General features: G+C 45.2%; 1 protein-coding gene and 1 long non-coding RNA gene across 6 annotated transcripts in view; one reads left to right on the top strand and one right to left on the bottom strand.

Moving 5' to 3' along the window:
* GLIS3 (GLIS family zinc finger 3) overlaps positions 1-26377 on the bottom strand; it is a 504180-nt gene that overhangs the window by 421362 nt on the left and 56441 nt on the right. For 2 of the 5 annotated variants that reach the window (XM_086684909.1, XM_025931570.2), the window contains exons 1-2: positions 23249-23387; positions 9681-10167 (exon numbers count right to left, since the gene is read on the bottom strand). In XM_086684909.1, the coding sequence (XP_086541035.1) occupies positions 9681-10068 (388 nt within the window). In that variant the 5' untranslated portion in view covers positions 10069-10167; positions 23249-23387. Of the gene's footprint in view, positions 1-9680; positions 10168-21101; positions 22018-23248; positions 23687-26377 lie in introns of those variants that run through there. The other 3 variants (XM_086684911.1, XM_086684912.1, XM_086684913.1) reach the window with 3 other exon arrangements.
* Positions 22206-22971, top strand: LOC112868675 (uncharacterized). Its single transcript, XR_003224321.2, has 2 exons — positions 22206-22323; positions 22414-22971. It is a non-coding gene; the product is annotated as an uncharacterized LOC112868675 (long non-coding RNA).

The following is a 26377-nucleotide window of genomic DNA, read 5'->3' as shown; positions in this document are numbered from 1 at the left end:
CTCTCTTGACTGGTCATGGTTTTGTTTTCTGGTTTGGGGGGAGGGGTTGTTTTTCATTTTGGTTTGTTTTTTTTTTTTTTTTTTTTTTTTGCTATTTACCACTTCTGCAGGGGGAGTTACCCAGAACGTCACATGGGATGGGGCATCCTGAGCACATGTACCCAGCCCTGACCTCCCCACCCTCATGGCCGGGTCCCTGGAGGTAGAGGGCAGCAGTGGGTACCGGGTGGGGGCAGGGGAGCCAGCAGCTGTCCTGGCAGCACGTGGGACCACACATGCATGAACGGAGACTCCCGGCACCCCGCACATGCTCCAGCGTCCCATCGGGTTTCACTTGCAACCTACAGCTTCAAAGATAAAATCAGTAAGAATGTCAAGACAGCGATCACAGAGCACTGAAGTCCAAGCACGGGGCGCTCCTTCTGAGCTCGGGCCCCTGGACAGTCACTGCTCACGCGGCCAGGACACTGGTCTTGTGCTGGATCCTGTTAAAAGGCACAATCTGAAGAAGTCAGTCTGGGGTGGGCCTGAAACTGCGTTCCTAACCTGGTCCTCAAGGATTTGGACTATCCTTGGACAGCAAGGTCCCACACCACAGGTCTCATTTGTCACCTTGCTTATTATGTCAGAGCCAATTACAGGCCTTCTATTTCTTTCATTATTCAAATAAGGCAGCCATAAAAGTAGGTATTAAATACAAGTCACCATCCATTGTATCCTTAAGTTTTGATGGGTCAGAATTAGCAAATCTATTCTTATCCATGACATCCTCCTGCCTGGGGTTCAAAGACTTCACAGAGGTGTGCAAAGCGACCTCTGCAGGTACTGATGTCACTCAGGCGGCCCTCAAGCAAACACGGCCTGATTCCTGCCCAGGTAGGCAATGCCCCCCACCTCCCCCACGCTCAGAAGGGCCTATTATTGGAAATCACCAAGTACAAGATGGAAAGGGCAGCTGAACGGCAGTGAGTTTTACAGGTGTACCTGTTCCCGAAGGCAGCAACCAGAAACTCTGAGGGAGAGGGGAACAGGGTTTCTCAGAACTCCTGTCGCAGGAGCTCTCACACCGTGGAGGCCTACCAGGCATCAACCCGCGCACAGTACGCAGAGGATGAGATCGCCAGCAAACCGAGCCTCAGTCTCTTAATCCCTAAAATGGGGCCAGTCACACCTGCCCTGCCCCATAGGATGGAACCTTTGCTCAAATCATAGGGGACCATCAATATGCAAGTTTGTGAACTCTAAAGCACCGTGCAAGTCCGAAGCTGTTACTATTTAACAGTCTTAGAAAATGCTACAGCGGATGCTATATTCCAGCTTCGCATTCTACAGTATCAGAGGCACTTCTAGGGGGCAGGGAGTGCTAATGGAATACGTTCTTTGAAAGGGGGAATATCGTGGGATTGAAAAATCACTTTTATAACTAGAACAAACCATGCCTGCTGTTCAGTAATACTTGGAAATCCATCATCAATTTGATTTACACGCTGCAACAATAAATCACACAAAGTATAGACCGTGTAGCCCAAAGAGGAAACAAAAGTAAACAGGGTGTTTCACCTGTGCTGTTGGCAAGGCGAAATGAAAACCCTGGCTACCTCAACTGGAATAATGCCTCTGGTCTCTGGCTGGTTTGGTTATTTCTGGAACCTTTTATGGAATATTAACTTTATTTGCTCTAATTCTACAGGAAGCCACATTGGAAGTGCAAGGAAATACAAGTGATTAAAAAGCAGAAGTGAAAAAAAAAAAAGTAACCAAGTATTTTGCCCCAACTTTCAGTAGCGAATGTATCAATCGATATATCAATGCATAGAATTAACTGATTGATAGATCAGTCAATCTATCAATGCACTGAATTAACTGATTGAATATATCAATCAATACATCAATGCATCTCTTCAAAAATGCAAGACCCCATTTGCTATTCTTAACCCAGCGCTAACATAACAACATTCGACATGATTCACTCACTGCTGTCAGCAGAATTTTTTTTTCATGGTTTGTCCAGGAATAAACATGAGTGAAGGAATGATAAGGAAAGTAACATTTTAAATCAGTGGCAGCATTTTAAAATTTATAATGCGGCGGTGGGGGAAAAAATATGAAGCTAACTGACCCACTAAGGAATCAAACAGTAACCTAAGCTCCAGGTTATAACCAATTGAATTAGCAAACCACAAACAGTAAAAAATCAAAATAAAATCTGATGTATTATTTAAAGTACAACTAGTCTCTAGACCTCCCAGGTTCACACATTTAAAGAAAAAAAAAACCAGGTCTTTACAAGAGACACCAACCTTAAGTTATACAAAAGAGTTTTTTAATCCCAATTAGTGTCCTTTGTTGATATTATTCTGCTTTTTCTGACCAACAATAATGAATAACCCACAAGTGCTAATAAATAACTAACTCCCTTTGTCTCCAAGGACAGCAGAGCCCAACAAGAAATGTCAGAGGCCCTCAAGTAAAATAAAAAACCTTTACAATGAAAATCTTCCCAATTATATGGTCCTACAGGGACTGCGAATGTGGAGTTGTCTTAAATATTTAAATAGCTGTGTCAAATGTGCTTAAAGTGAGGATCATAAAGCTGATTTCCCAGATGCTTTGAAAAATGCATTTCCACCAGTCTAATTACAATCCATAACTATGAAACAGCAAGTAGGGAGAAATGCCATTACGGGTACAAGATAAGTGAGGTTCTGTACTCCCCAATCTTAGCAGGGCCAGGAGGCGGCCAGCTAGGGAACATCCCGCAGCTCAGGCAGTAGCCCAGATAAATACAAACATTCTCACCTCAGTACATTAAACATTCACATGTAGAAAGAAATCATTGTTAAAACTAACCTCTACTATCTGAGAAAGGTAAAGCTAAAAACACCCTTTTATGGTAGCACAGAGCCAATCAACAGACACACGGACACTGTGGAGAACCAGGGATCCCACTGACGAGTGAATGTGTGAGGAAGGGCTCCATTCTGTTACCTTCTTCCAATAGATCTCCTAACTCTGTGCACACATGGGGCCTAGAAGCAAGGGCACCCCAGAGCCAATAAAAGCACGCTTCGTCCAGTTTTCCAAATATTTCCCACTAAAAGGGACCCGAGCTTTTTGGAAAAAAGGCGGATTCCGAGTCTAGGGCAGAGAAGTATAAGTGGACCTAGAACATCCTGTCACGCGTGAATGCAAGGAAGTGCTTAATGGGAACTTATCAAAAGGCCACACGAACTGGCATGAAGGGGCTCGCACCTGCCAGGGCTGGGACAATTTGAACATCAAAAAGATAAGTGATGGTAAGGAATCACAACACAGTGGATTTTTAAAAAGAATACATGAGGTCTAGAGTGATTCTCGAAAAAAAGGAGAGAGAGGAATTCTTCTTGCAAGAAGAATACCAACTAATAAGCAGAGAAGGGATACCGGAATCAGAAAATCACCATTAGGCAATTAATAACATGATGACTGACTCACACAAGCATTGCTGATGGAGAACAAGATATCTGCATGATATTATGCATCAGGTTTGAAAGGGGAAGGGTCCACAATGTGGAGATCCTGGGACCCCACCTCGGCCAAATGATCAAAGCAGCACCACCAACACCAGGATACATGAGCCTTCCGGGCTCGTGGTGTGATGCACCAGGGCCCGCACAAACACTCTGTGGAGTCCTCCTGCCGGAAATGTTGAACCAGAACCTGATCACAAAGAGATGATTAGACAGCCAAACTGGGAGACAAAACAAGTGACCTGAACTTGAAAATATCGACATGGTCTGCCATGAAACACAAAGGAAAGACAGGGGCACAGGGCCATTCTAGAAAAAAGGAGACTAAAGAGACATGACAACCAAATGTAACGCAGGATGCCTGACTGGATGCGGGACCAAAGGAAAAGAACAGCTAACAGAGGACACATAGGTTACAAGTGGGGGAAAAACAGTATGACACGTAAAATAAAACATAAAATAACGTTATAAAAATTGCTCTGAATATGAGCTTAAACATGTATTCTATTTTAAGATGTAACTATATACAAGCGATACTACTGGATCAAAGTTAAATTCCTTGGTCGTGATTAACGTATTCTGGCTGTAAACGTGAAAGACACCTGCTAAGGAATTTGGGGGTGAAGTGTCAGAATGCCTGCAGCTTACTTCCAAGTGGTTCAACCTGCTTGAGGAAGAGAAAGTGAAAGGTAGCAAATACTGAAAGCGAAAGGCGAGGTAATAGAACATAATACAAAATAAGATAAAATCTAACTTTTTTTAGAAAGATAAACTCAGGAGAGAAGAAGGAGTCTTATTTATGAAGGGAGTTACGTAGGACTAAGTAGGAATAGTTGGGCGGGGCTCCTGTGGGTGTGATTTGGGAGGACTTGTCCGTTCCTCCTTTTGCCTTTTGTCCTCCTTCCCCCCCAACCCCACCCGCAACCCCCTACACCCTTCTCGGAAGACAGACTCCAGGGCAAGAGCAGGGAAAGTTGGGGGGAAGCCCCGCGATCGTGGGCCCGACATTCCTGAGCTTCTAACCATGAGCAGTACCACCTGCCCGGCTGCTCTTTGTGCGAGAAAAATTAACTCCTGTGACAGAGGCTCCCACAACGTTCTCGGTTCGTGGCACTCTTAGTGTCTCAGTAATTTCCTCATGGTGCCTCCAGGCCAAAAGGAACACCTAACACTACCCTTTATTAAGATGTTAAGTGTCAACAACTTAATAGTATTTATGCACTAACAACTTATTAGCTGTTTGAAAAAAATAATATGCATACTATTAAGAATAAAAGTACCTTGGGGCGCCGGGGTGGCCCAGTCGCTTAAGTGTCCGACTTTGGCTCAGGCCATGATCTCACGGTTTGTGGGTTTGAGCCCGGCGTGGGCATCTGTGCTGACAGCTCGGAGCCTGGAGCCTGCTTCGGATTCTGTGTCTCCCTCTCTCTCTGCCCCTCCCCTGCTCATGTGCTCGCTCGCTCGCTCTCTCCTCTCTCTCTCAAAAATAAATAAATACTAATAAAGTTGTTAAAAAATAAAAGCATCTTTATTTCGTTCTTAAACGGACACTGCTACTGATGGGATGTGCACTCTGCTGATGCCCTCTGAATACCACAGCTCTCAGAATTGGCTCGAATACCACCATCACCTTCAGCTCCTCCTCGATCCACACGGATTTTCACTTAGTACTTGCTTGTTTGTATTATGATAAAATATACCTAACATAAAACTGACCACCTTAACCATTTTTGTTTTGCTTTAAAGTTTATTTAAGTAATCTTTCCTCCCCAACGTGGGGCTCAAACTCACAACCTCGAGATCAAGAGTCACTCACCACTGACTGAGCCAGCCAGATGCCCCCCTCCACGTGAAACAGTTGTATTTATTTATTTATTTATTTATTTATTTACTTACTTATTTATTTGAGAGAGAGAGCACAAGTGGGGGAGGAGCAGAGAGAGAAAGAGAGAGAGGTGGAGTAGTGGGGGGGGGGGGGGGAGGATACCAAGCAGGCTCCACACTGTCAGCACAGAGCCCGACGCGGAGCTCGAACCAATGAACTGTGGGATCATGACCTGAGCTGAAGTCGGACACTTTACTGGGCCACCCAGGAGCCCCTTAACCATTTTTTAAGGGTGTATTTAGTGCATTCACACTGCTGTGCAAGCATCAGCGTGCATCTCCACAACTCCCCATTGCCCCTCCCTCCAGTCCACAGCCACCACCAGTCTACTTTCTGTCTCTGTGATTTCACTCTCCTAGGAACCTCATATAAGAACAGCTATGTAGCATCTATCTTTTTGTGCCTGGCATGATTCACTCAGCATCGTGTCTTCAAGGTTCACCCATGTTGTACTGGGTGTCAGAATTTCCTTCCTTTTTAAGGCTGAAGAATATTCCGTTGTGTGCATGAGACATAACGTACTGTTTACCCATTCATTCGCCTCCACTTGGGCTGTTCCCACCTTTTGGCCCACCAAGCGCCGGCTCTGTCATCACAACTACTGAAAGGGTAGCTTTGCAAAGATATGACACCACTAGAAGCAGCACGGGCAATCTAATGTTCAAAGTCTGAACCTCCTCAAGCTAGCGGTTTGCCTGGTGTCCAAAGGACGCCACATCTTCTCTGTTTCCCTCAAGAGTAAACATACCCCACGGCTCCCCGAGTTTGCTGGGTGCTCCAGGGCCCTTGGCACACGACCCGAGAACCATGCTCTGTGATGGGAAAGACACTGTTACGTGAGTCTTCAGTTGAGTGGAACTTACTCCTTAAGTAACATAAACACTACAATTAAGTTTATATTTCTTACAAGGCTCCCACTAGATACGGCTTGGAGTCAGATATGTGTTTGTGTGGCAATCCTTAGAGAACGTATTTTCTGTACAAAGTTCCGCTGGATTCTCTCTCAAGGCCTAGAAAGTGTGTTTTCTTCGCCACCCTGTAAACGGCACTTGGCCCCAAAGTAATGGTACCCCACTGTGACAGTTTTACGTCAACTTCAGCGGGTCATGAGGGGCCCGGATATTTGGTCAGATATCATTATGGGTGCTCCTGTGAGTGTTTTTGGATGTGACGCACATTTAAATCAGCGGACTGAGTAAAAGAGATTGTTCTTCCTAATGCGGATAGACCTCCCCAATCAGTTGAAGGTCTGAAGGGAATAAAAGGCTGACTTTCCACCAGGCAAGAGAGAACTCTTCCCTGAATGACTGCCTTCACACCGGGACGTCAGCATCTTTTCCTGCCCTTGGACTCAAACTGAAACGCTGGTTCTTTGTGGGTGTGTTTCCCACCTGCTGGCCTTCAGAAAGGGGCTACGCCAGCCATCAGCTTTCCCGCGTCTTCAGCTTGCTGACTCGTCTTCCATTTCTTGGCAACGGTCAGCCTCCACACTCTATTCAGATACAGGTACAGGTACAGACACAGGCAGAGATGCATTTCCTATAGGATCTATTTTGCTAGAGAAGCCCCTGACTAATATACCCACAGAGTCACAGGCTCTTTGGTACCTCTCTCTCTGGGTCATGACAATGTCAACAACGCATAAGAAAGCGATGACAAATCCCGGGAGAGATGTCGACCTCAAGTTTATCACACCATTCCATCACATCGTCCCCAGGGCTAAAACCCTTCCGCAACTCGCAGAGGGTCAAGGTAGATCCGAACTCTTCAGCACACCATTCATAACCTTTATCTGGCCTCTGCTTATTCCTGTCCCAGTCTCGTCTCCTACCACAGTCTGTACACTCCCCAGGGTAGAATCAGGCAGAAGTTAATGAAATGCACCATGATCTCTCTCTCCAGGTTTTGAGGGTGTTTGTCTCTCTATCCAGAATAGGTTCTGGACGGCATCCCTCGCACACATACCTACACATGTGCACAGACGCACACACGCGTGCACACACACACGACATACAATCTGCATGACTGCAAGGCTAGCTACTTATCCCTCAGGTTCCGCCCAGATATCCTACTCTCCTTCCAAATCCACTCATCGAGCACAGGCTGGGAACCCTCCAAATGTGGCCCTAGTGCCCTCAGTGTATCGCTACCAGAGCCCGAATTGTGCTTTAACTGCCCATTCATTTGTCTGAATTCTCCTAACTCCTTGAGGGCCGGACTGTGTCCCACTGGCTACTGTAACCCTAGGACAGTGGCTCACCTATAGTACATGCTCAATAATTCTCTGTTGAGTAAACGATTGGATGGAGTTCAAACGGTCCAGGACACCATCTTCAACCAGTTATTGGCTTAGCTTAGGAACTGTCAACTGAGATCTGAAAGAGACACATTCAGCCACCGCTGGCACCATCTAGAGTGGCCAAGCTACCGAGGCCAGAAAGGATGGTAACACGGCTGTCCTCAACCCCTGGCCCATGCTCATGCACACCCCATCCATTCACATCCAAAACAGATGCCACGAGCTCAGAAGCTGTGCAAGGAGCCAGAAAGTTAAAAAGAGGAGACTTGGGGGCGGGGGGTGGGGGGGGGAGGGAGGCAGGTAAACTAATGCTTACATTTTACCTGAGTTCCAGGATGTATTAACCCTGAGAGTTCACGGTCCCTGGATTACTTGAAGCATTTTTCCTAAACCACGTGTACACTTATAACCACTTCTGGTCACCATCAAAGTAACATCCCCAAACTCCTGACCAGCTGGCAATGCTGAAGTCACTTCTACTTCCTAGACCTTAGTTCCTGTATCAGTCAATTAACAGTAGCGTCCGACTCAGGGCCATCGTGGGGAATAACTGAGATCGCATATTGGAAGTCTTCGACATATTGGAAGACTTCTACTATCGTCGCCAGTCAGGCTTTCAACACAAGTATAGACGAAAGCAAGCTACGGCATACTAGACCAGCAGGGGCTGAAAGATTTTACTAGGTCTTGGCCCCTGAAAACCCAAGCACGTGAGCTTGACATCAAGGAACATAGCTTGTCACACCAGGGACACGGCACCCTGACAACAATGGGGTTTGGAAGCAGACCCAGGAGAAGTGTTTCCTATACTCATACTAAACATCAGCAGGTGTAAGAAACAAAACAACCTCAAACCAACCCTAAACCAATAAATAAATAAATAAATAAATAAATAAATAGGAAAAAAGCGACATACATGTTTCAGGCTTTTCCTTAATTGACCCATTTATACCATGGAGAGGAGTACGGAGACACTAAAACAACTTTTTGGTTATTTGCCTGATACAAATAATTATTCACCCTAACTGGGTGAGCTATCAGTTAAGTGGGTGAATGGCCACTTGGGCTGCTAGCAATTCCGTTTCGTAGTGCAAACACTTTAAATATAAACATTTAAAACCAAATGCTAAAAATACCTAAAGGAACAGATAATTGTGCTATTTTACATAACAAAGCTGTAGTTCACAGGAGATACAGGTCTTTCTCTTTCTAGCCCAAATACACATCTCATTTGCAATATAACTCATTAAGTCAACACCGGTTTCTAGAGAGAGTTTCATTCAAATAATCTGCTATTCTCCAACAATTATTCTTTCATTTCAAATGCACATTAACCAAATACTGCTGAATTAAAAGCACATTCTCTCCGCATTTCAATTAACCCAGTTTTCCAGTTCTCCACAGGCCCCAACACATACCCCTTCACCTTCTCTTCTAGCTTTTTTCACTCTTGTCACCAGCTTTGTTACAAAACTTACGGGTTCTGCTCTAGGAATAATTTTTTATCATTTCTATGTACTAATTCTTCACTTTATTGGCTATTAAAATCTCTCCTCTTTTATCCTTTTCCTTCCAAACCTGTCTTCTGGCACCCAACTAGCACAATGACCCTTCTGGCCGCCCCCCCCCCCCAACCTTCCACGGCCTTCGGCATCCAGCCCCTTTGTGTGTCCAGAGGGCAGGATCTCTCTCAAGTCACCCTTACACCTTCCACCGCCCACCCACCCTCATCCATGTTTCTGATCTGTCTCGCCTTCCACTCTGCTTCACGGTCCCACAAGGTGTCACGTTTGCCACTGTGGCCTCCGCACCCTCACACACACATCCACACCCACCCCCTGGCCAAGTAAGCTACCTACTGTGAGACCATCAGCTCTGACCCTGACACTCAATCACCTATTTTTCCATATGATTTGCTGGCAGAGGAGGAACCGGGGGAGAAAAAACTAGTTTCCACTTGTAAAAGATCCCAGAAAGACAATCCTACCTTTCCCAGGATTTGGAGGAAAAGGACTTCCAAACTCCTGATGCTTTGGCTTTAAAGTGTGTGGCCCTGACATGCCTCCAGCCTGGGTGACCTGGAATCGTGGCTTCCCATTGGTGAGCACTTGTCTCCGGGGGCTCAAGGCGGGCAGACGGAGGGGGCTCTCGGCCATGCTGCTCTGAGGAGCCAGCCCTCCTCCCGAGGGCATCTTGAGATGCAGGCTGTTAGCAAGGCTTCCGATGGCAGAGCTCAACGTGCTGCCACAGGACGAGGGGCCAGGAGTCCCAGAGTGGGCTCGGATGGGAGGAATGTGTTGGCCACTGACCATCCCAGGCCCCTGCGGGCTTCCTGATGTCCGGTGGAGACTCATGCTGCATGACCTTCCATTCATTCTGAAAAAACCCGTGGCCAGGATGGTCAAGTATCCAATGGAACTAATGAGTCCTTTCAGGCAAAGTCCAATAAGTTATCCATGGTGTGGGTTATTAGCCTGTTTAAAAAAATAAATGCAGGCATTTTTAAAGGTAAAAATGAAAATAAGTCACAGTGAATTTTCAACCTGTGTAGCATTCACATAAGGAGGAAAAGAAGCAGTCTTAGCAAAACAGCCTTTTATGCAAGGCAGGGTCATCAAATACATGGTTCATTGGCAGGCACTCTCCCTTCCTGCATTCACGGTAGACATGGGTTATGGATCACTGCATTGTTGTATTTACCACTGAGCCCTTCTCAATACAGGGCTCTTGGCAACTACAGCCAATCAACTGGTGCCAGCTTGCAGGATGAAACTTATTTTGCTCCCCAGAGGATCTGTCCATCCTAGTTCACTTCTGCTACAGTGAGTCTTAGGAAACCCAAAGCATCACCTCGTGAGCTATGAGACCAATGCTTCAACGTTTCCAGGAAACAAACCAAAGATATGGCCTCTGAAAAGGATGTCAAACCACCTCTGATTTTTACTGTAAGAGCAAATTTTTCACAGTCCCTGGATTTACAAAAGATAAAAATACGGGCCTGGGATTCTCGCAAAGACGTCATATGCCCATATATCCAAACACAGCAACATGATGATTCTGAGTTATGGCGATGGCAAAAGAATCGACATCACCATACCCTCACCTTCTATGAAGGCCCTAGAAAAGGAAAAAGTCTGTGCAAAACACTTTATGGAAAGCATAACAAAAGAAGAGCCCCTCTAACGGTAAGTATGTCCACCATACTCCACATACAGTAAATCAGCCATTCACCACCCCTTTCCTCAAGCAGCAAAGAGAGAACCAAGGACTGATAAGACCATAGGACGTCATTACGCATCTGTGCATCATAAGGTCAGTACTCTCTGCTTACAAATCTTTAGAAAAGGCCATTCCCTGCCTTGATCTGTAACAGCCCTCCGAAATGTACACAGACTCAATGAGGTGATTAAGTGTCACTACTCCAAATGAGTGACAGACACAGTCACAATCCGCATTCTTTTCCACAGACAGGATAGTCATGAAAAGAAGCCAAAGCTGAACAAATGCAGGAAACAGGACTGAGTGCAAAGCAGCAGTGGTCAGATATTCTCAACTGGATGATTCCTGCTTTTTCTATATGACCCACTCAGTGTCTTAGACAAGTATTTCCAACCAAATCCTAAATGAGTGGCTCCATCGGTCATCAAGGGCAGAACATCACATAGAGAAAACTCTCTACAAAGAGTTTTTGTTTCTTTGATCCTTTTAGGAAAGCAAAAATATTTGATTTTCAAGTCAAGCACTCGCTGTGCCCTCAGAATTATGTGTTCCCATATGTTGAAAAACTTCAAAAATTATTAACAATACAACATTTGGAAAGTTTTCCTCATCCTTACCAATTCTCTACCTTATGAAGAATTCCAGGGATGCCACGGTGGCTCAGTCGGTTAAGCGTCCGACTTCAGCTCAGGTCATGATCTTATGGTTGGTGGGTTCGAGCACTACATTGGGCTCTGTGCTGACAGCTCAGAGCCCGCTTCCCATCTTCTGTCACCCCTCTCTCTGCCCCTCGCACATGTGCATTTCTCTCTCTCAAAAAATAAGTATTGGGGAAAAAAAAGAATTCTATTAGTCTAAGGCACCCAGGTGGCTCAGTTGTTAAGTGTCCAACTCTTCATTTCAGCTCAGGTCATGATCTCACAGTTCAAGAGATCAAGCCCCGCATCAGGCTCTGTGCTGACAGTGTGGAGCCTGCTTGGGATCCTCTCTCTCTCTCTCTCTCTCTCTCTCTCTCTCTCAAAAATAAATAAACATTAGAAAAAAAGAATTCTGTCACATTTCATACTACCAAGCCAAGCATTCTTGAGAAATACTCTGATATCGAACTCCCGCCCTTCCCTCCATTACAGTCCCCAAGAATGGACAAGCAAATCCAGCTTACCCAAACCTTATCATTTAAGTTGTTTTATGGAACAATAAGAAATGAACCCTGGTATCAAACTGGTTGTAAGATGCTGGTTTTTCACGGTGAAAAACTTCTAATGCGTTTTCTGCTGTGTCCATTTAAAAAGAACTCCAGTGTATTATCTTCCGGTCTATTGATTCCTGGGTTGATTATGAGCAAGAGTCATTTGATGTCTCTGTGCTTTGCCAGAGGATATTGGCCATCTATTCTCCACTAATTCATAAAGTAGTGTTTTCCGGGGGCGCCTGGGTGGCTCAGTCGGTTAAGCGTCCGACTTCAGCTCAGGTCATGATCTCACAGTCCATGAGTTCGAGCCCCGCGTCAGGCTCTGTGCTGGCATCTCAGAGCGCAGAGCCTGCTTCCGATTCTGTGTCTCCCTCTACTCTCTGCCCCTCCCCTGCTCATGCTCTGTCTCTCTCTGTCCCAAAAATAAATAAAAAACATTAAAAAAATATTTTAAAAAGTAGTGTTTTCTGAGTACTCTGAACCCTGCAGAAGAGAGCCCTCATTCAATACCAACCTAAATAAATAAACAAAAGTATACATATGTTGTATCGGCAATTTGTTGAAAATACGGAATCATCCAACATGACTGGCATTATGAGTCACTATGAGTCCATGTGACCAGTGTCTGAAGATTTGCAGACTATGCCCATTTCCAGGCTTTTAAAAATAAAGGAGTCATTTCTTTGGCAGCAATATCACATGCAAGCAGGAATTCTCATCAAATATCTGAATAAAAACACATAAGTAGGTACTTAGTATTGGGTCAGATCATCAAAAAGGTCAGTGTGCAGGAAAAATAAAGCATTAAGAAGTTAATTAAGTATCAGACACTCATACTTGCCTGTCAACCTGGACTTTCATTTTATTTTATTTATAAACTGTGCCCCTGTTTTAAATCACTTTAGGTCGGAAGTAACAACAATAACAAAAAATGCACTTAAATTTTATTACCAGAAAAGCAACAGCCAGAAAGTAAAGCGGTTGATACCATAAAGAAACGCCAGTGGGGCAGTGGCTTATGAGCTGAGAAAACCAGCCTCAAGTCAAAAATAAACTGTATGTGAAAATATGCTTAATAATCCAGTTTTCACATTAATTATGCCAACAGATTTTTCAAGCATTAGAGACCAGAATTTAAAAATCAATTTTATCTACCGATACCATAAAACTTTATATACTTTTTAGCTAGGCCATATGTTCATTTATAATCCTAGGTCCACTTGGTAACAAAAAAGGAATGAACTGCTAACTTTTAAGAAAGACGCTTCCTCATTGAGTCAGAGTGGGGGAAAAAAAAAAGCACTCAATTAGAAGGCAGGACACCAGAGTTCTACCTGTGGCACATCATTTATAACTTCTTTGGACTCAGAGCTTTCATCCATAAAATAAGGAAGTTGGTCAGAATCACTGAGGTCTCTTGAAATTCTGATCTTCAAAATAATTAAGATAAGGAAGATGATCCAACATACCTACTGATGGGGCGCTTGGGTGACTCAGTTGGCTAAGCATCCAACTTGGGCTCAGGCCATGATCTCATGGTTCATGAGTTAGAGCCCCACATCTGGCTCTCTGCTGTCAGCACAGAGCCCAGAGCCCACTTCGGATCTTCTGTCCCCCTCTCTGCCCTTGTCCTGCTTGTGCTCTCTCTCTGTCTCTCTCAAAATAAATAAACTTTAAAAGAAAATACCCACTTATAGAGATCAAGCATAAATATGTAGATTTTATACCTATGACGTTTAAATCGAGGGGACAGGGTAAACATGGAAGCAAAAATAATAATCTCCATCCACTCCATCAAAGCAAGAGCTGGTAGGAGGCTCACACACCAGCAGTGTGCCGAAAGACAACACTTAAAAGACAACCTTGAAAAATGGTATCCGGATTAAGTTTGCCTACGCTTTGACGAAAAGTGAAATCATAACTCATCAGTATCAAAATCTAAGTGGTAGGATTCCACTGGTAGAGCATCCTTCTATTTAAAAACTGACTCAAGTTTCCCAAATTACTTCTTCTTTCATCCTCTATCCAGTACCTTTCCCCGAGGTATCAACAGAAAAAAAAAAAGAAGAGAAAGGAAAAGCAAGGAACATCCAAAAGTACAAATTTATGGTATTCTGAATCTGACATATTGATACATTTAGAGTTTTTAATGCTCCATCGGTTCAAATAATAAAAATGTTCATTTTGTCAAATGAGTCAATGTGAGTTAATATATTCTTCCTTTGACCACTTTCAAACTCCTAAAACATCCTCCTTTAAGTCAGGTCTAAAAGGAAATTACTTAACTGCTAAGGAAACTCAGCCACAAAACCATTTAATGATTTCACTAGTTTTCTGGAAAAGCTATGACTTTGATCAAAATACAAAATCATGACTCTACCTTCTACCCAAGACTCTAGGCACTGCGGCTCACAGATTAAAAGATTCAACAAATGAAAAGCAATGTTAACTCATCCATTCAAGAGCATTCCAAAAACATGAGTTCCATAATGCCTATTTACAGCCAAGAGCTCTTTCTTAGTAAATATCATTAATAAACTCATCTAGAGTCATAATTCATCTGATGAGCCAGTTAATTATTAATTTTCATACATCATTTCATTTCCTTAGGCTACATTTAGCCTTTGTTACATTTTCCATTCCTTATGCCACAAGCGTTATTCTTACCCCGCACAGAAAACCTGATAATGAGGCACAAAATACTGTCAGCAAACAAACTGCTCCTGAATTGGTTTCTTTATATACATCTAAGCCATCTAAAATAGAGGTTTTATTGATTCTTTTTATTCTTTTCCCTTCAGGTTAATGATTGTATAATTTCATTAACTGCTTTTTCAACGTCTCTGCCTTGATCATTAATAGACCCGAGCTATTCCCCTGCACTTCTCCGGTTACAGCGTTTGTAGCCTGAAGAATATAGAAATGAAAAGCCTATTGACAGATAATGTAAGTTATTCTCATGCACGGCTGCGGTGTGAAGCACATTTTGCAATTCAATCAAGGACAGATAGAGCTGAATGTTCTTAGATCCCAGGAGTTCATTTTAATAAGCAGAATGTACCTTGTCCTAACACAGGTGACTGACTCCTCAGAAAAGACTGTATAAACAAAAACCAATCGTGTAAGTCATTTTATTGGCAACAATATAAACACAGCTATATTAGATGAAACCAATAAATCAAAATTATTCTTGTCTCCAATTTTAACGAGAGGAGAGTGCAAACATGTGCCCGTGAACCTGGAGGATATTATAGAGGAAATGCCTTGGATGTGTACAATATCGTTTCTCTAAATTGGAAGGGAGGGTACTGAATTATGATAAAGTAACCCACAACAAGGGAGGGTTGACCATTTCTGTGGTTTTATAACTTTATTCAGTGAGACCGACAGATTCACAGACTTCACAACAGAAGTTACACAGGAACAGAGGGGGATGTTTCCACATCAGTGAGACGTGGAACACAAACTTAGGGAGGTTACACCTCGTAACCACCACATGTAGACCACACAGTCGTGCAGGCAATGCCAAGGTCTGATGTTGGTAATGCTAAGAATATTAACATATTTATTCTGAACACTATGATGTACAGATATTACTCAAGCAATGTAATCACCAATAAGATACAATCTTAAAAAAATCAAAGCAGTGAAGCACTGAGTTCTATCAATTAAAAAATATGAAGATAAACTACTGTTCCCTCCAGAGATTCAAGACCTTTCTGTCATTCAAGACCACTCAGAAAAGACAATATAATGAACATTATGGATCTCATCTAATAGGACCCCTGACTGTCTTATCTTTGGATTCATTTCAACCCTTACCTATCTAGAAATACACATATCCTAATTTTTCTATTTTTCTATGTTGTAAAAATTTCCTCAATGAACATCATCTTCCCTAAGTGTGGTGTAAAATATCTGGCAGTACCCTTCTAAACTTAAATTAACAGCTAGGATATTCAAAACGCAGGTAGTAAATACAGACAAAGGTAAGAAAAAGGGGGAAGGAGGATGGACGTAGGAGAAAAAGAAATGATCAAGTCCAATTCAGAAATTTATTCTCTAAGTCAATCCTAACCTAAAAATCAAAGCAGAATCGAGAACCTTCCACATAAAACCAATAATTACAGATTACCAAAAGAAATTCAGAACCTTCAGGAAAACACTACTGGAAGGCAACATTAAAAGTTCAGTAACCTCTCTTAGAATCCCCGCTCCATACTTCAATCCATCTATATAACTCTCATACACCCTTAGCTCACTAAATGTCACTACTTTTAGTAGTAATTACCTACAAATGTTTCATTTACCTTGCCTCAATCATGAACTCATCAAGGAGTAGGAAAAGTTCTAGAAATCTGTGGCCCTATCACAAATGGCAAGGGAGAAGGAAATAATTAGGACTGTAAGAAATCACACAAAATGAGAATGAGCTTGGAAGCAAAAGGATTTTTTTAAGACAAACACAGGTATGTTCAGGAAGGTAACCATGCCGTGGCCGTAAGTTTAACAAAGCACTAAAGTTTCTAAAGCAGCGTTTTTCAAACTGGTGGCAGACTGATAGTAGGCCCTGCAATCAATTATTCAATACTGAAAGTGTTTTGTAATGAAACAGAACTGACTAGAATAAAAGAGAAACTATCAGAGTACATCAGATGTATTAATGGTTAAGTACTGTTTTACTTCAGTTCACTTGTGGGTATACGTGTCTGTAGATCTTAATGCATATAGTGTATTCTGGGTAAGATGAGAAAAATGTAGTTTATTGTGCATTACAGTCAAAAAGGCACAAAAGCCACTGTTATAAAAGCATTTAGACTATCTGCCTGCCCAGGCATCTACAAAGAGAAAAACCTACAGGTATAGATAGAGCTGAATCGCCAAAGTCAAACAAATATCAAAATATAGCTGCATTAAATAAGTATTATTTATTTTAATTAATTAATATAAATTATATATATGTACACATATATATATAAAGTAGATCTATAAATTTGACATTTTTGGCTTTGTAAAACATTAGGATTAAATAATAAAAGGCTGTCCTACCACTGCTATCTTTCACTGTGTATTTGACTCACTAAATATCATTCGATCAACATCAAACAGATCGACCAACTAACAGAATTAGGATCAAAATGACCCACAATTTTAGTTCTTCTTCATTGTAGAAGAGGGAAGACCTTCCCTGAAATAGAACTTTATTCTCACAATGCCAAAGGGGAACAAGTTTAAATTAACACATAACTGCCCTTCAGAACTGAGTTTTTCCAAACGGGCTCTTAATAGGAGTTAACCATCAGATCCCATGAAGAGGAATTTGAAATGGAAAAATGAACACATTCCTTATGATGTCACCACTGAATTAATTACCTGAATTGCAAAGGGTGAACACCACATGGCCATGGTCTGAGACACAAAGGCTTCTTCAGAAATATAAAGGAAGAGTAACTGGCTGGAGTTTTTTCTTTAAAAACAAAAACATAAACAAACCTCCACCTTTATACAAGAAGATACAAAGGTAGTAAAATTTGGCAAATGAAAAAGACATTCTTTGTCAGTCTTTGAGGACAAATGACTACTCGGTCTGTGTGAATAGCTATTTACACAGCTAAAGATCACAATCCTTTCAAAAAAGTAATAAATATCTACTTATGGAAGATTCTAGAAGTAAAACTGAATTTATCACTCACTAAACCAAATATTCAAGCATATTAAAGTGTCCCCCATGCCATGTATCACTGAACGATTTCTTTCCTTCAGTGTAGTTATTGCTTAAAAGTGACCAATAAAACTATTTTTAGTGTTGGTAGACAAAAGTTTTACACAAGTTAAATTATGTTCGCTGACATCACTGCAGAAGTATGAACATTCGCAACAATGACTAGTCCCTTAACCAACATGACAACATATTTATTTAAAAAAAAAAAAAAGGGAAGGAGAAAGAAAAAGAAAAAGAAAAAGAAACAAAGAAAGAAAAGAGAAAAAAAGAAAAAACCAACATGAATGACTCAGTCAAGTTACAGAAAGAAGTGGAATCTACTGGTCATGCTGAAAAGGTTGGGAAAACATTAATCCATTTCTTCACACACAAGAAAAACAAGAACTTGTACACAGCCCTGGCATCTGGTTAGCTTTCTGTGTATAGTATTCAGCAGGCCTAGAAAGGAAACTTCTTAGATCTGGCTCGGAACTTGAGGAATAACTGATATTCAGAAAGCCTGAGCTCTATCGAGGCCCCTGGCACGGGGTCTGACCTCGTGCTGTAGCCCTACCTGCCCATCTGCAGTCCCGCAAGGCTTGCTGCACCTGAAGGAATGTGCGGCTGCTCCCATTCTTGGCCTTGAGGAGATCTGATCGGACGAGAAGGGCCCCATCGGCTTCCTCCATCTCGGGTCTGCACTCAACTATGGACAGCCCTCACGATTCCAGTCTTCCAGACAAATCCCCTGATCCTGTTCCCAACGTGGATCATAATTGGATCCTTGTCTCTGTTCTTACTTACTGCTTTCGAGTCCACGTGGGTGGTCCTTCCCCTCCTCACTTCTCTTGCCCCCTTTTTCCCCAAACCCACATCCTCTGTACCCTCCAGGTCCACCCCAAATACCCACTTTAGGCCTTCCCCCAACCTCTGTTAATATCTGTACCTGTTTGTAAAACGGTTAGAACTACGCTATTGTACGTGGTTCACGGAATTACTCACAAACAATGAAAACTCGTAGCTAAAAGCTGGGAAACAAATACAGTAATTTCGGCCCTGAGACCAGGCACTCCTTTTGATGGGGGGGGGTGGGTGGGCCCTCACAGAGGAACTGTCAAATGCATCTGGAGATGGATGGTGCAAGGCGCATTCTCCTTGCTCACCCCGCACTGGCTCCGTGCTGTATGCTTCGCTCCTGTCTATGGTCTCCCTATCAGGCCCTCATCGGGACAGAAAACACAGCTTCTGTTCTGCTAGTGTTTTCCTTGATTCTATCCTGTTAAGTGACGCCTGGCCAACTAACTCTGCAATCTCAACTGTTCTCATCATCTTTAAAAATTTTTTTTAATGTTTTTATTTTATTTTTGAGAGAGAGAGAGAGAGAGCGTGCACACGAGTGAGCAGGGGAGGGGCAGAGAGAGAGATCATGAGATCGCGACCTGAGCCGAAGTCAGAAGCCCCTGAGCCACCCAGGCGTCCCTGTTCCCACCGTCTTTAAAGGGAAATCCAAATTATCTGACCGACTAAAACGTTGTTATGTCAGCAAAGAAGACAGCCCCAGGAGTACATATTGAATCATCCAACTTACATAAGGTATTTTTAAAGACAGGCAAAATTAATATATCTGTTAGAAGTCAAGGCTGTGGCTAGGGAACACGGTGACTGGAGGGCAGTGTGAGAGATGTTTCTGGAGTGTTGACAACATTCTATTTCTTGATCTGAACACCAGTTGCTCAGTTGTGTTTAGCTCATGAAATTTCATCAAGCTTAAGATACGTGTGCTTTTCTGTATGGATATTTTATTTCACCCCAATAAAGAAAAAATGGGTTTAGTGTCAACTCTGCCTGGAGTAAATGGAAAACCTGGAACTGGGGCATCTTTTATCAAACGACAGGTTAGAGTCATTTAAAGATTCTGTCATACGCTTCATCCTCCAGGACGGAGTAGGGCAGCACATTTTTTTTACCGCATAGATTTCCTACATGCTTGTTTATTTTTAAATTTGATTTTCAATCTTAACGGATCCTGTGAAGCAACCAAACAAGTGAAAAGTTGGAGTCAAGTCCCGTCTTTCTACCTTCTTTCTAATACCCTCTACAGAGAATAATTACAGAAACACAGAAAATGACTTCTCCAGGGAAGCGAGTGTGGCCTGGATGCCACTTCCTGAATTATCTTCTTCAAGAGGTACTTCATCTATATTCGGCAAGAATTACAAACTAACATTCCAACTCCAGAGATCACTACCTACAATACGCGAGGGACCAAAGTGAAAAGATTGTCCTCAGATTTAATTTACTACCAAGGAAGAATACTCAGAGGAAAAAAAAGACTGAGGACACTCAGCTCCCTTTCGAAACAATGGAAAGACCCCTTTCTGCCCTATGAATGAAGGCAAGGATGGTAACAAATGTTAGTTTGCTATTACCTAACCTCCCCCACCCCGCCTATTTTGGCCCAATAGGAATTTCACCTACTAGGTGAACACTGGAGTCCACCCCACCTGCCCCCCTCCCCTCAAAAAAGGTTGCTTTTCTTATTTGGAACGAAGATCACTTCCAAGCAAACCAGCAACAGACCTCAGGTATTCGGTCTCTGACAAACCGACCACCCTTAAGTAACTTGGGTGGAATCAGGCATCAGAGAAAAGAGGCCCTCTCCCAACTGGCCTACCGTGAACCAGGAAGACAGGGAGCGACAGCAGCACTGGGACTTAAGTGCTCAGGCTCAAGAACTGTTAAGTCCTTCCAGCAACAATGACGACTTCAACAGCCAGTAAGAAAAAGTGTTTTTGGAAAGTAACTGGGAAAGAACTGTCCCCTACTCCTCTCAAAGGCACTGTAGGGTCTAGTCCGGCTGCCACAGACGACTAATGGCAACTGGAGTGCATTCGCCTGTGACCCTTAAACTTCAGCAAGTTCCCAACTGCAACACATGATATATAACATCACACACTCCGGTCTCTACGTGGCTGCAAGCTTCCCCCTAGCCTTCTTTGTGAGCAGATTCTCTTTTCGCAAACCTTCGCAGGACGCACTTGTTCAACACGTTACCAAGGAAGTAAAATCCGAGGAGGGACAAGAGGAGAAATGGGAAGATTTAAACCAAACAAGTCAATTTTGTACAAAAGAAAAAAAAAGAAAAAAAGCTTCCCAGCTTAGCGTAACAGAGGGTGCTCTAATGGAGAACGTGACACAGGGGGAAAGGGATGTCTGGCTGACTCCCAAGGCAGAAATCATGACTCATCAAAGCTTTCAGTGGGGACACAGAGACTTCACATTAGTCTGGAGCTCACCTTCAGGCCAAGAAACGCTCTCTGCGCTGGAAACTAGGAAACTGCAGTGTGTGTCCGGCATCGGTACCAACCGGCTGTGAGCAACTGGACAAAACCCTGCGAGTCTCTGGCTCTCGGTTTCCCCGTTCACAGGTGACCCCATCCATCGCCAAGGTCCCTTCCAGCGTTCACCGTCTATACTTGATAGTCCCCGGTCCTTTTCCCAAAGGGAACTGGTCCGCTGGGGGGAGCTGCGGTACACCCCTCCCCCCACCCAGCCCGACCCAAACTCCGCGGAGATACTGAGGTTCTGGAAGTACGTGACCAGGCGGTGCAAAGCCCTTTTCTCTGCAAAGGGGGCCCGCAGTTACAAGAGTCCCGTCCCCACAGATGCTGCTGCCCGTGATTCCGGAAGTACCCTCCACCCCAGGCCCCAGGCCCGAGTTCAGATGCTCCGGGGGATCCGGGCCTCCCAGATGCCCGGGAAGCCTAGCCGCGGGGTGGGGAAGACGCAGCAGAGGGGCGGGGGCCTCTCCAGGCGGGAGGAGGACTTGCGAGATCCGGAGAGGTGCTGGGGACCCACTGGACGGGGAGACGCGCCTGGGGCAGGGCTGGAGGAGAGCAGCGCTCATCTGACCCCGGCTGCCCTCCCGCCCTAGGTCCCAGGCCCGAGTCACCAGGCTCCCCCGGCGGAGGGGCGGGTCTGAGCGGGGAGGCGACAGGGACCGGCTGGGGTGCGCTGCTGCGACCCCGCCACTCTCCGGCCGCCTCTGACCCCAGCCCTCGGCCCAGTCCGCGAGCTAGCGCAGCAAAACAAAACAAACTCGCGCTGGTTTCCTGTTGTGCAACCCAGTCCTGAGTAAGTCCGGGCCGAAAGGGCGCCGCCGCCGGCCCGAGGCGGGGAGCCCGGGCGGCGGGGACCGGCGCGCTGTCCTTCCCGGCCGAGCTGGGACGCCCGGGCAGCCGCGGGCCCCGCCAGCCGCAGCGCCCACGGAACCGGTGCCCCAGCCCCCGGGTCTCCTTCCGCGTCTTTCCTCCCAAACACCCCGGCGAGTCGAGGGCGCGACCCGCGAAGCCAGAAACCACCTTCTCCCAAAGCGTGGCCCTCCAGGTACCTAATTGAATCATCCATAGGATGACAAATCCGTCCGGGCCAAGTTTTCCAGACACTTGGGCAACTTCCTCGTCCCCGGGGTGATTTGTCAGCTCCAGTGAGTAACTTGGAAGTGTCGCTCGGGGCAAGGTGTGTGTCTAGGGGAGAACCTGGTGCTCACTCACGCTTTCCAGAGAGCAGCCCCGACCGACTGCAAAATATACACAGGGTCATTTACAGGGACGGGAGCCGTGAGCAGGACAGAGTGCCCGAGACTGAGACATTCTCCAAACAGTGCTGACATTCTGTCGGCCCCAGAGAAGTGTAAACGCGGAGTGACGAAGCCGAAGCCGGCGGGGAGTGCGAGCGTCTGGGTACGTCTGCGCATTCTGCGGCGTGGGAGGTGATAGTTATAGACCTGGCGGCTGCGGGTGGCGGGACCGTCCCAGCGACAAGTTCAAGGACCCCCAACCGAAGGGCCTCCTGGAGCAGTGGGGACCTGGTCTCGGGCGAGGTGCGAGCGTGCAAAAAAATGCCCTTGGTGGAGCTTCACAAACACGTGGGAGCTGGAAAAGGCAGCTTCAGCCCCGTGTGTGTGCGCGCGCGGGACCTCACGTCACCCCACCAACTCTCACTTCTCCAAAGTTTCCCTTCAGTGGGGACTCCTGGGTGGCATGCAGGACCACAGCCTCGCGTCCTGTAACTTGCCTTCATTGTGTGGCCCTCTGGCCCCTGCTGTTCAAAAGAAAAACCAAAAACAAAATCTCCTCCTAATTAAAGAAACTTTAATACCTTGTGGATTTCCTCTCCGTCTTCTACACCAGGCGCTCTTAGGCAACTGACAACAACACGGCTTGATCACTAATTGAGGGCTGCCAACAGATCTTTCCGAAAATCTGGGGCTTGGGGGGCGGGGTGCGCGTATCCTTAAACCCGCGCAAACGCCACTGGCTCCTCGTGGAAAACTAATTCTAATCCCTAGTTTGTATCTCGGAGCGTTAACTCCCCCGCACTCTCAAGCGCCGGTTTCTCCCGACTCTCGCCTGCGAGCAAAGTTCCTATGGTAGCCACTTACCAGGTAACCCGGATTTCCACAACAAAGCCAGGCAGGCGTGTGGGTCCCTTCCCCTGCCAGCCTGTGAGTGACAGCGGTGGCCAGCGCTGGCGAAGAGTAACTTGGGGCTCCAGCCCTTCAGCGCGCTCCGCGGGTTCTGCCTCCTTCGGAAACGAAAACTCCCATCCAAGCCGGGGGACGGTGCGCGGAAACCCGGCCCCGGTGCCGTGTGTGCGCGCGCGTGTGCGAGGGCAGCGGCAGCAGGGGGAGGAGAAGGCAGAGGGGGGGTGGCTGGACCCTCGGCATCAGCGCATTCTCCCCCCCACACAGACATACACACACGCAAATGTTTTTAAAAAGTTGAGTTTCGACTTTGTGCCTCGCCTGTCCCGCTCATCCTCGCCCTGGGCCGGGGGTTGCGTCTGGGGGGCGGTGCGGGATGCTGGCTAATTGCTTTCGGCGGCGGTTCCGTGGGGGGGGGTGGAGGGGAGCGCTGGTGCGAGCTTGGACGACTGCGGGCGAGCGTGGGGGGGTGGGGAGGGGCAATGGCCCTGGCGCTGGTGCCCTTGCGCGCCGCGCACTGGGCTGCAGGGGCGGCGCAGTGTGGACACGGCTGCAGGGGGAGGGAGGCGGGAGGCGGAGAGCGGGGGTGAGGGAGGAGAGGCAGCCCTGAGAGGAGCGTGGATAAGTGTTCATCGGCGCAAGGGCCGGCCTGTGGCCAGCTGCTTCCTGAGTGTGAGCGCTGGTGGGGGGCGGGGAGGGGGGCGGGGAGGGGGGGAGGAGAGGGAAGAGGGTGGAGACGGGCTCGCTGGTCACCAGGCTGGCCAATTCGATGGCTGAGCTTATGTCTCCCTCTCCACGCGTTCACACACACTGTCCCTCCCTTGTGCCTGAGCGTTTAGGAACTCCAGAACAGGGTACAGCAGCCAGGCACTCGGCCGCCTTCTTGGGCCTTATTTGTTGAATTGGCTTTTTTTTTTTTTTAACATGAAAAATGTGTCAGCTTTTCGACAGGATCTGATGTCAAATGGTAAAGAACAAGTGAAAAAAAAAAAAAAAACCCAAGAGTAAAATGGAGAGAGAAAAACTTTTTAAAAAGTGGTAAATGGCAAAAGTATCTTCTAATATACAGTATTCGATGAACACAACTTCAAAAATGGCTAGATGAGGCACAGAGGCCGCCCTTGGCATCTTTTCTAAGTAAAGGATAAACAGAGAAGAAATGGAAATGTTACTCGAATATAAAATTCTAACAACAGGCTGTTAGAAATGGAGGCACACTCCCTGCATACAGTGAGTGCATCTATACAGTGGCACTTTCTCCTTAAGAATTCAATACCCTCGCCTTCATACCCCACCTAGGCTGTGACCCCAGCTTTTCTGAAGAGGTTGTCCCCAGAAGGCCAACTATCCTCAGTGGTACAGCTGGAGATGCACAGACTTCCATCTCGGGAAGCAAGGTATATTTAATGTACAAATACCCTCTAGTTAGGCCTTTCTGTGGTGACACTGAGAATTCCACTAGTCCTCATATTCTATTCTAGGGCTTTCGCTCAAATATAAATTGACATTCAAGTAGTAGATGCTAATGATCAAGACAGAAGCCCTCAAGTACACAAATGACTGTCCCCAGAAAACCAAATAAAATGCTGACAATTTTTATTGTCAACCAATTTCATTTCAAATGAAAATTTCATTTCGTTCTTACTTCAGAAAGAATATTACTGGAGTGGGTCTGTATCCAAGATATTGACATCACACACAAAAAGTCCATTTTCACAATACTTAGGTCTCGTTATGATCTGCTTTTCAAGACTCCCTTTAGGGAAGGCATTTTTTCCCTCTCCTAAAGACACAAACTCATCAGAATATTAATCACCAGAATATCTGTCAGCAGAAGTGGAGGGAGGGAAATAAATTTGTAAGTGCTTAGGATATGTCATTTGGTCAATGTAACAGTTTCTCTCTGTTCTTCATGTCCTTTTAAATACAAGTATCCTAGTCCAAGATGGCAACAGAAGGGTTCAACCACACACAAGAAAAGACTCATAAAATAGAAGCATGCAGCACCATCACAAAAACAAAGAAACCCAGTGGAAGAAGTTGCCCTGACTAGCCCATTGTGGCTACTTCTTGCAACATGCCTGACATTCACCAAAAAAACTCTTCCTCATTAACTCCAGCCTTCAGGCACAGAGCACCATGGGGACACTGACCCTTTAATACGTCTCGGGAAATTCTCTTCATCCCGACTCTTGTACGGAGGGCTCCCCAGGAACAAGACAAGCCTGGGTGGAAACTGCAAAAAAAAAACAAAACAAAACAAAACAAAACAAAACAAAACAAACAAAAACCCTACCATCTCATGATTCTAAATATGATGGTTTTCATGCATGATATGGTATCCTGGGGGTCTGAAGAAGGTTCCAAACCCCCCACTTGATGGGAACAGCTTAGCTGGAAGAGAAAAATATTGTGCTACACCCTACTGTAATCAATGGCTCATGGAAATAAAACATTGGGAAAGCTCTGAGTCACCAACCTGGAGATCCCCAAAATTCTCTTCGCTTATAAAGAGCCCCGGGATGGGAATGTCATTTTTTATTTAGGTGGGATTTTCATGAGCCTCTAACATTCCTAAGACCTTTCCTACTAAATACGTACAGCACATTGCTTGACTTTTTTTTTCTTTTTTTTTTTTTTTTTTTTTTGCGGCCAAGAATGTAATCTGCAATGTCCTTATGTTCCATGGCATATAGTAAAAATGCAGCATTCCCAATAAAGCCCTGGAGTGACTCAGAATGAGATCTGCACCTCTTCTAGACTAAATTGGTCAGCAGGGGGAGGGGAGAGTAAGAAATGGTGGGAAAGGAAATAGTGTAGTGCAGTTATGACACCCTCTCCCTTCCCCATAAGCTCTCAATCATGGTCAGGCATCACGCCCTTCCAGCCAGAGCTGGGAACTACAATCTAGTTGGTATCTTCCAACTAGATTGTTAGATCTAGATACGTACAAGCTTGTATGTATCTCTCAACTGCTGACTCAGGGCAGCTGACTCAGCAGACAGAACCCTGCTGCCAGCTCCAGTCCAGTTCTCATTCATTTGAGAAATATTCAGTGAGCACTCTGTCCCAGGATGGTGGGGGCCG

The sequence above is a fragment of the Puma concolor genome, chromosome D4, assembly GCF_028749965.1.
Source record: "Puma concolor isolate L17-30 chromosome D4, mPumCon1.1.hap2, whole genome shotgun sequence".
In the NCBI taxonomy this organism is placed as follows: Eukaryota; Metazoa; Chordata; class Mammalia; order Carnivora; family Felidae; genus Puma; species Puma concolor.
The sequence above is the reverse complement of the archived record's forward strand: the minus strand, read 5'-3'. Positions and strand labels throughout refer to the sequence as shown.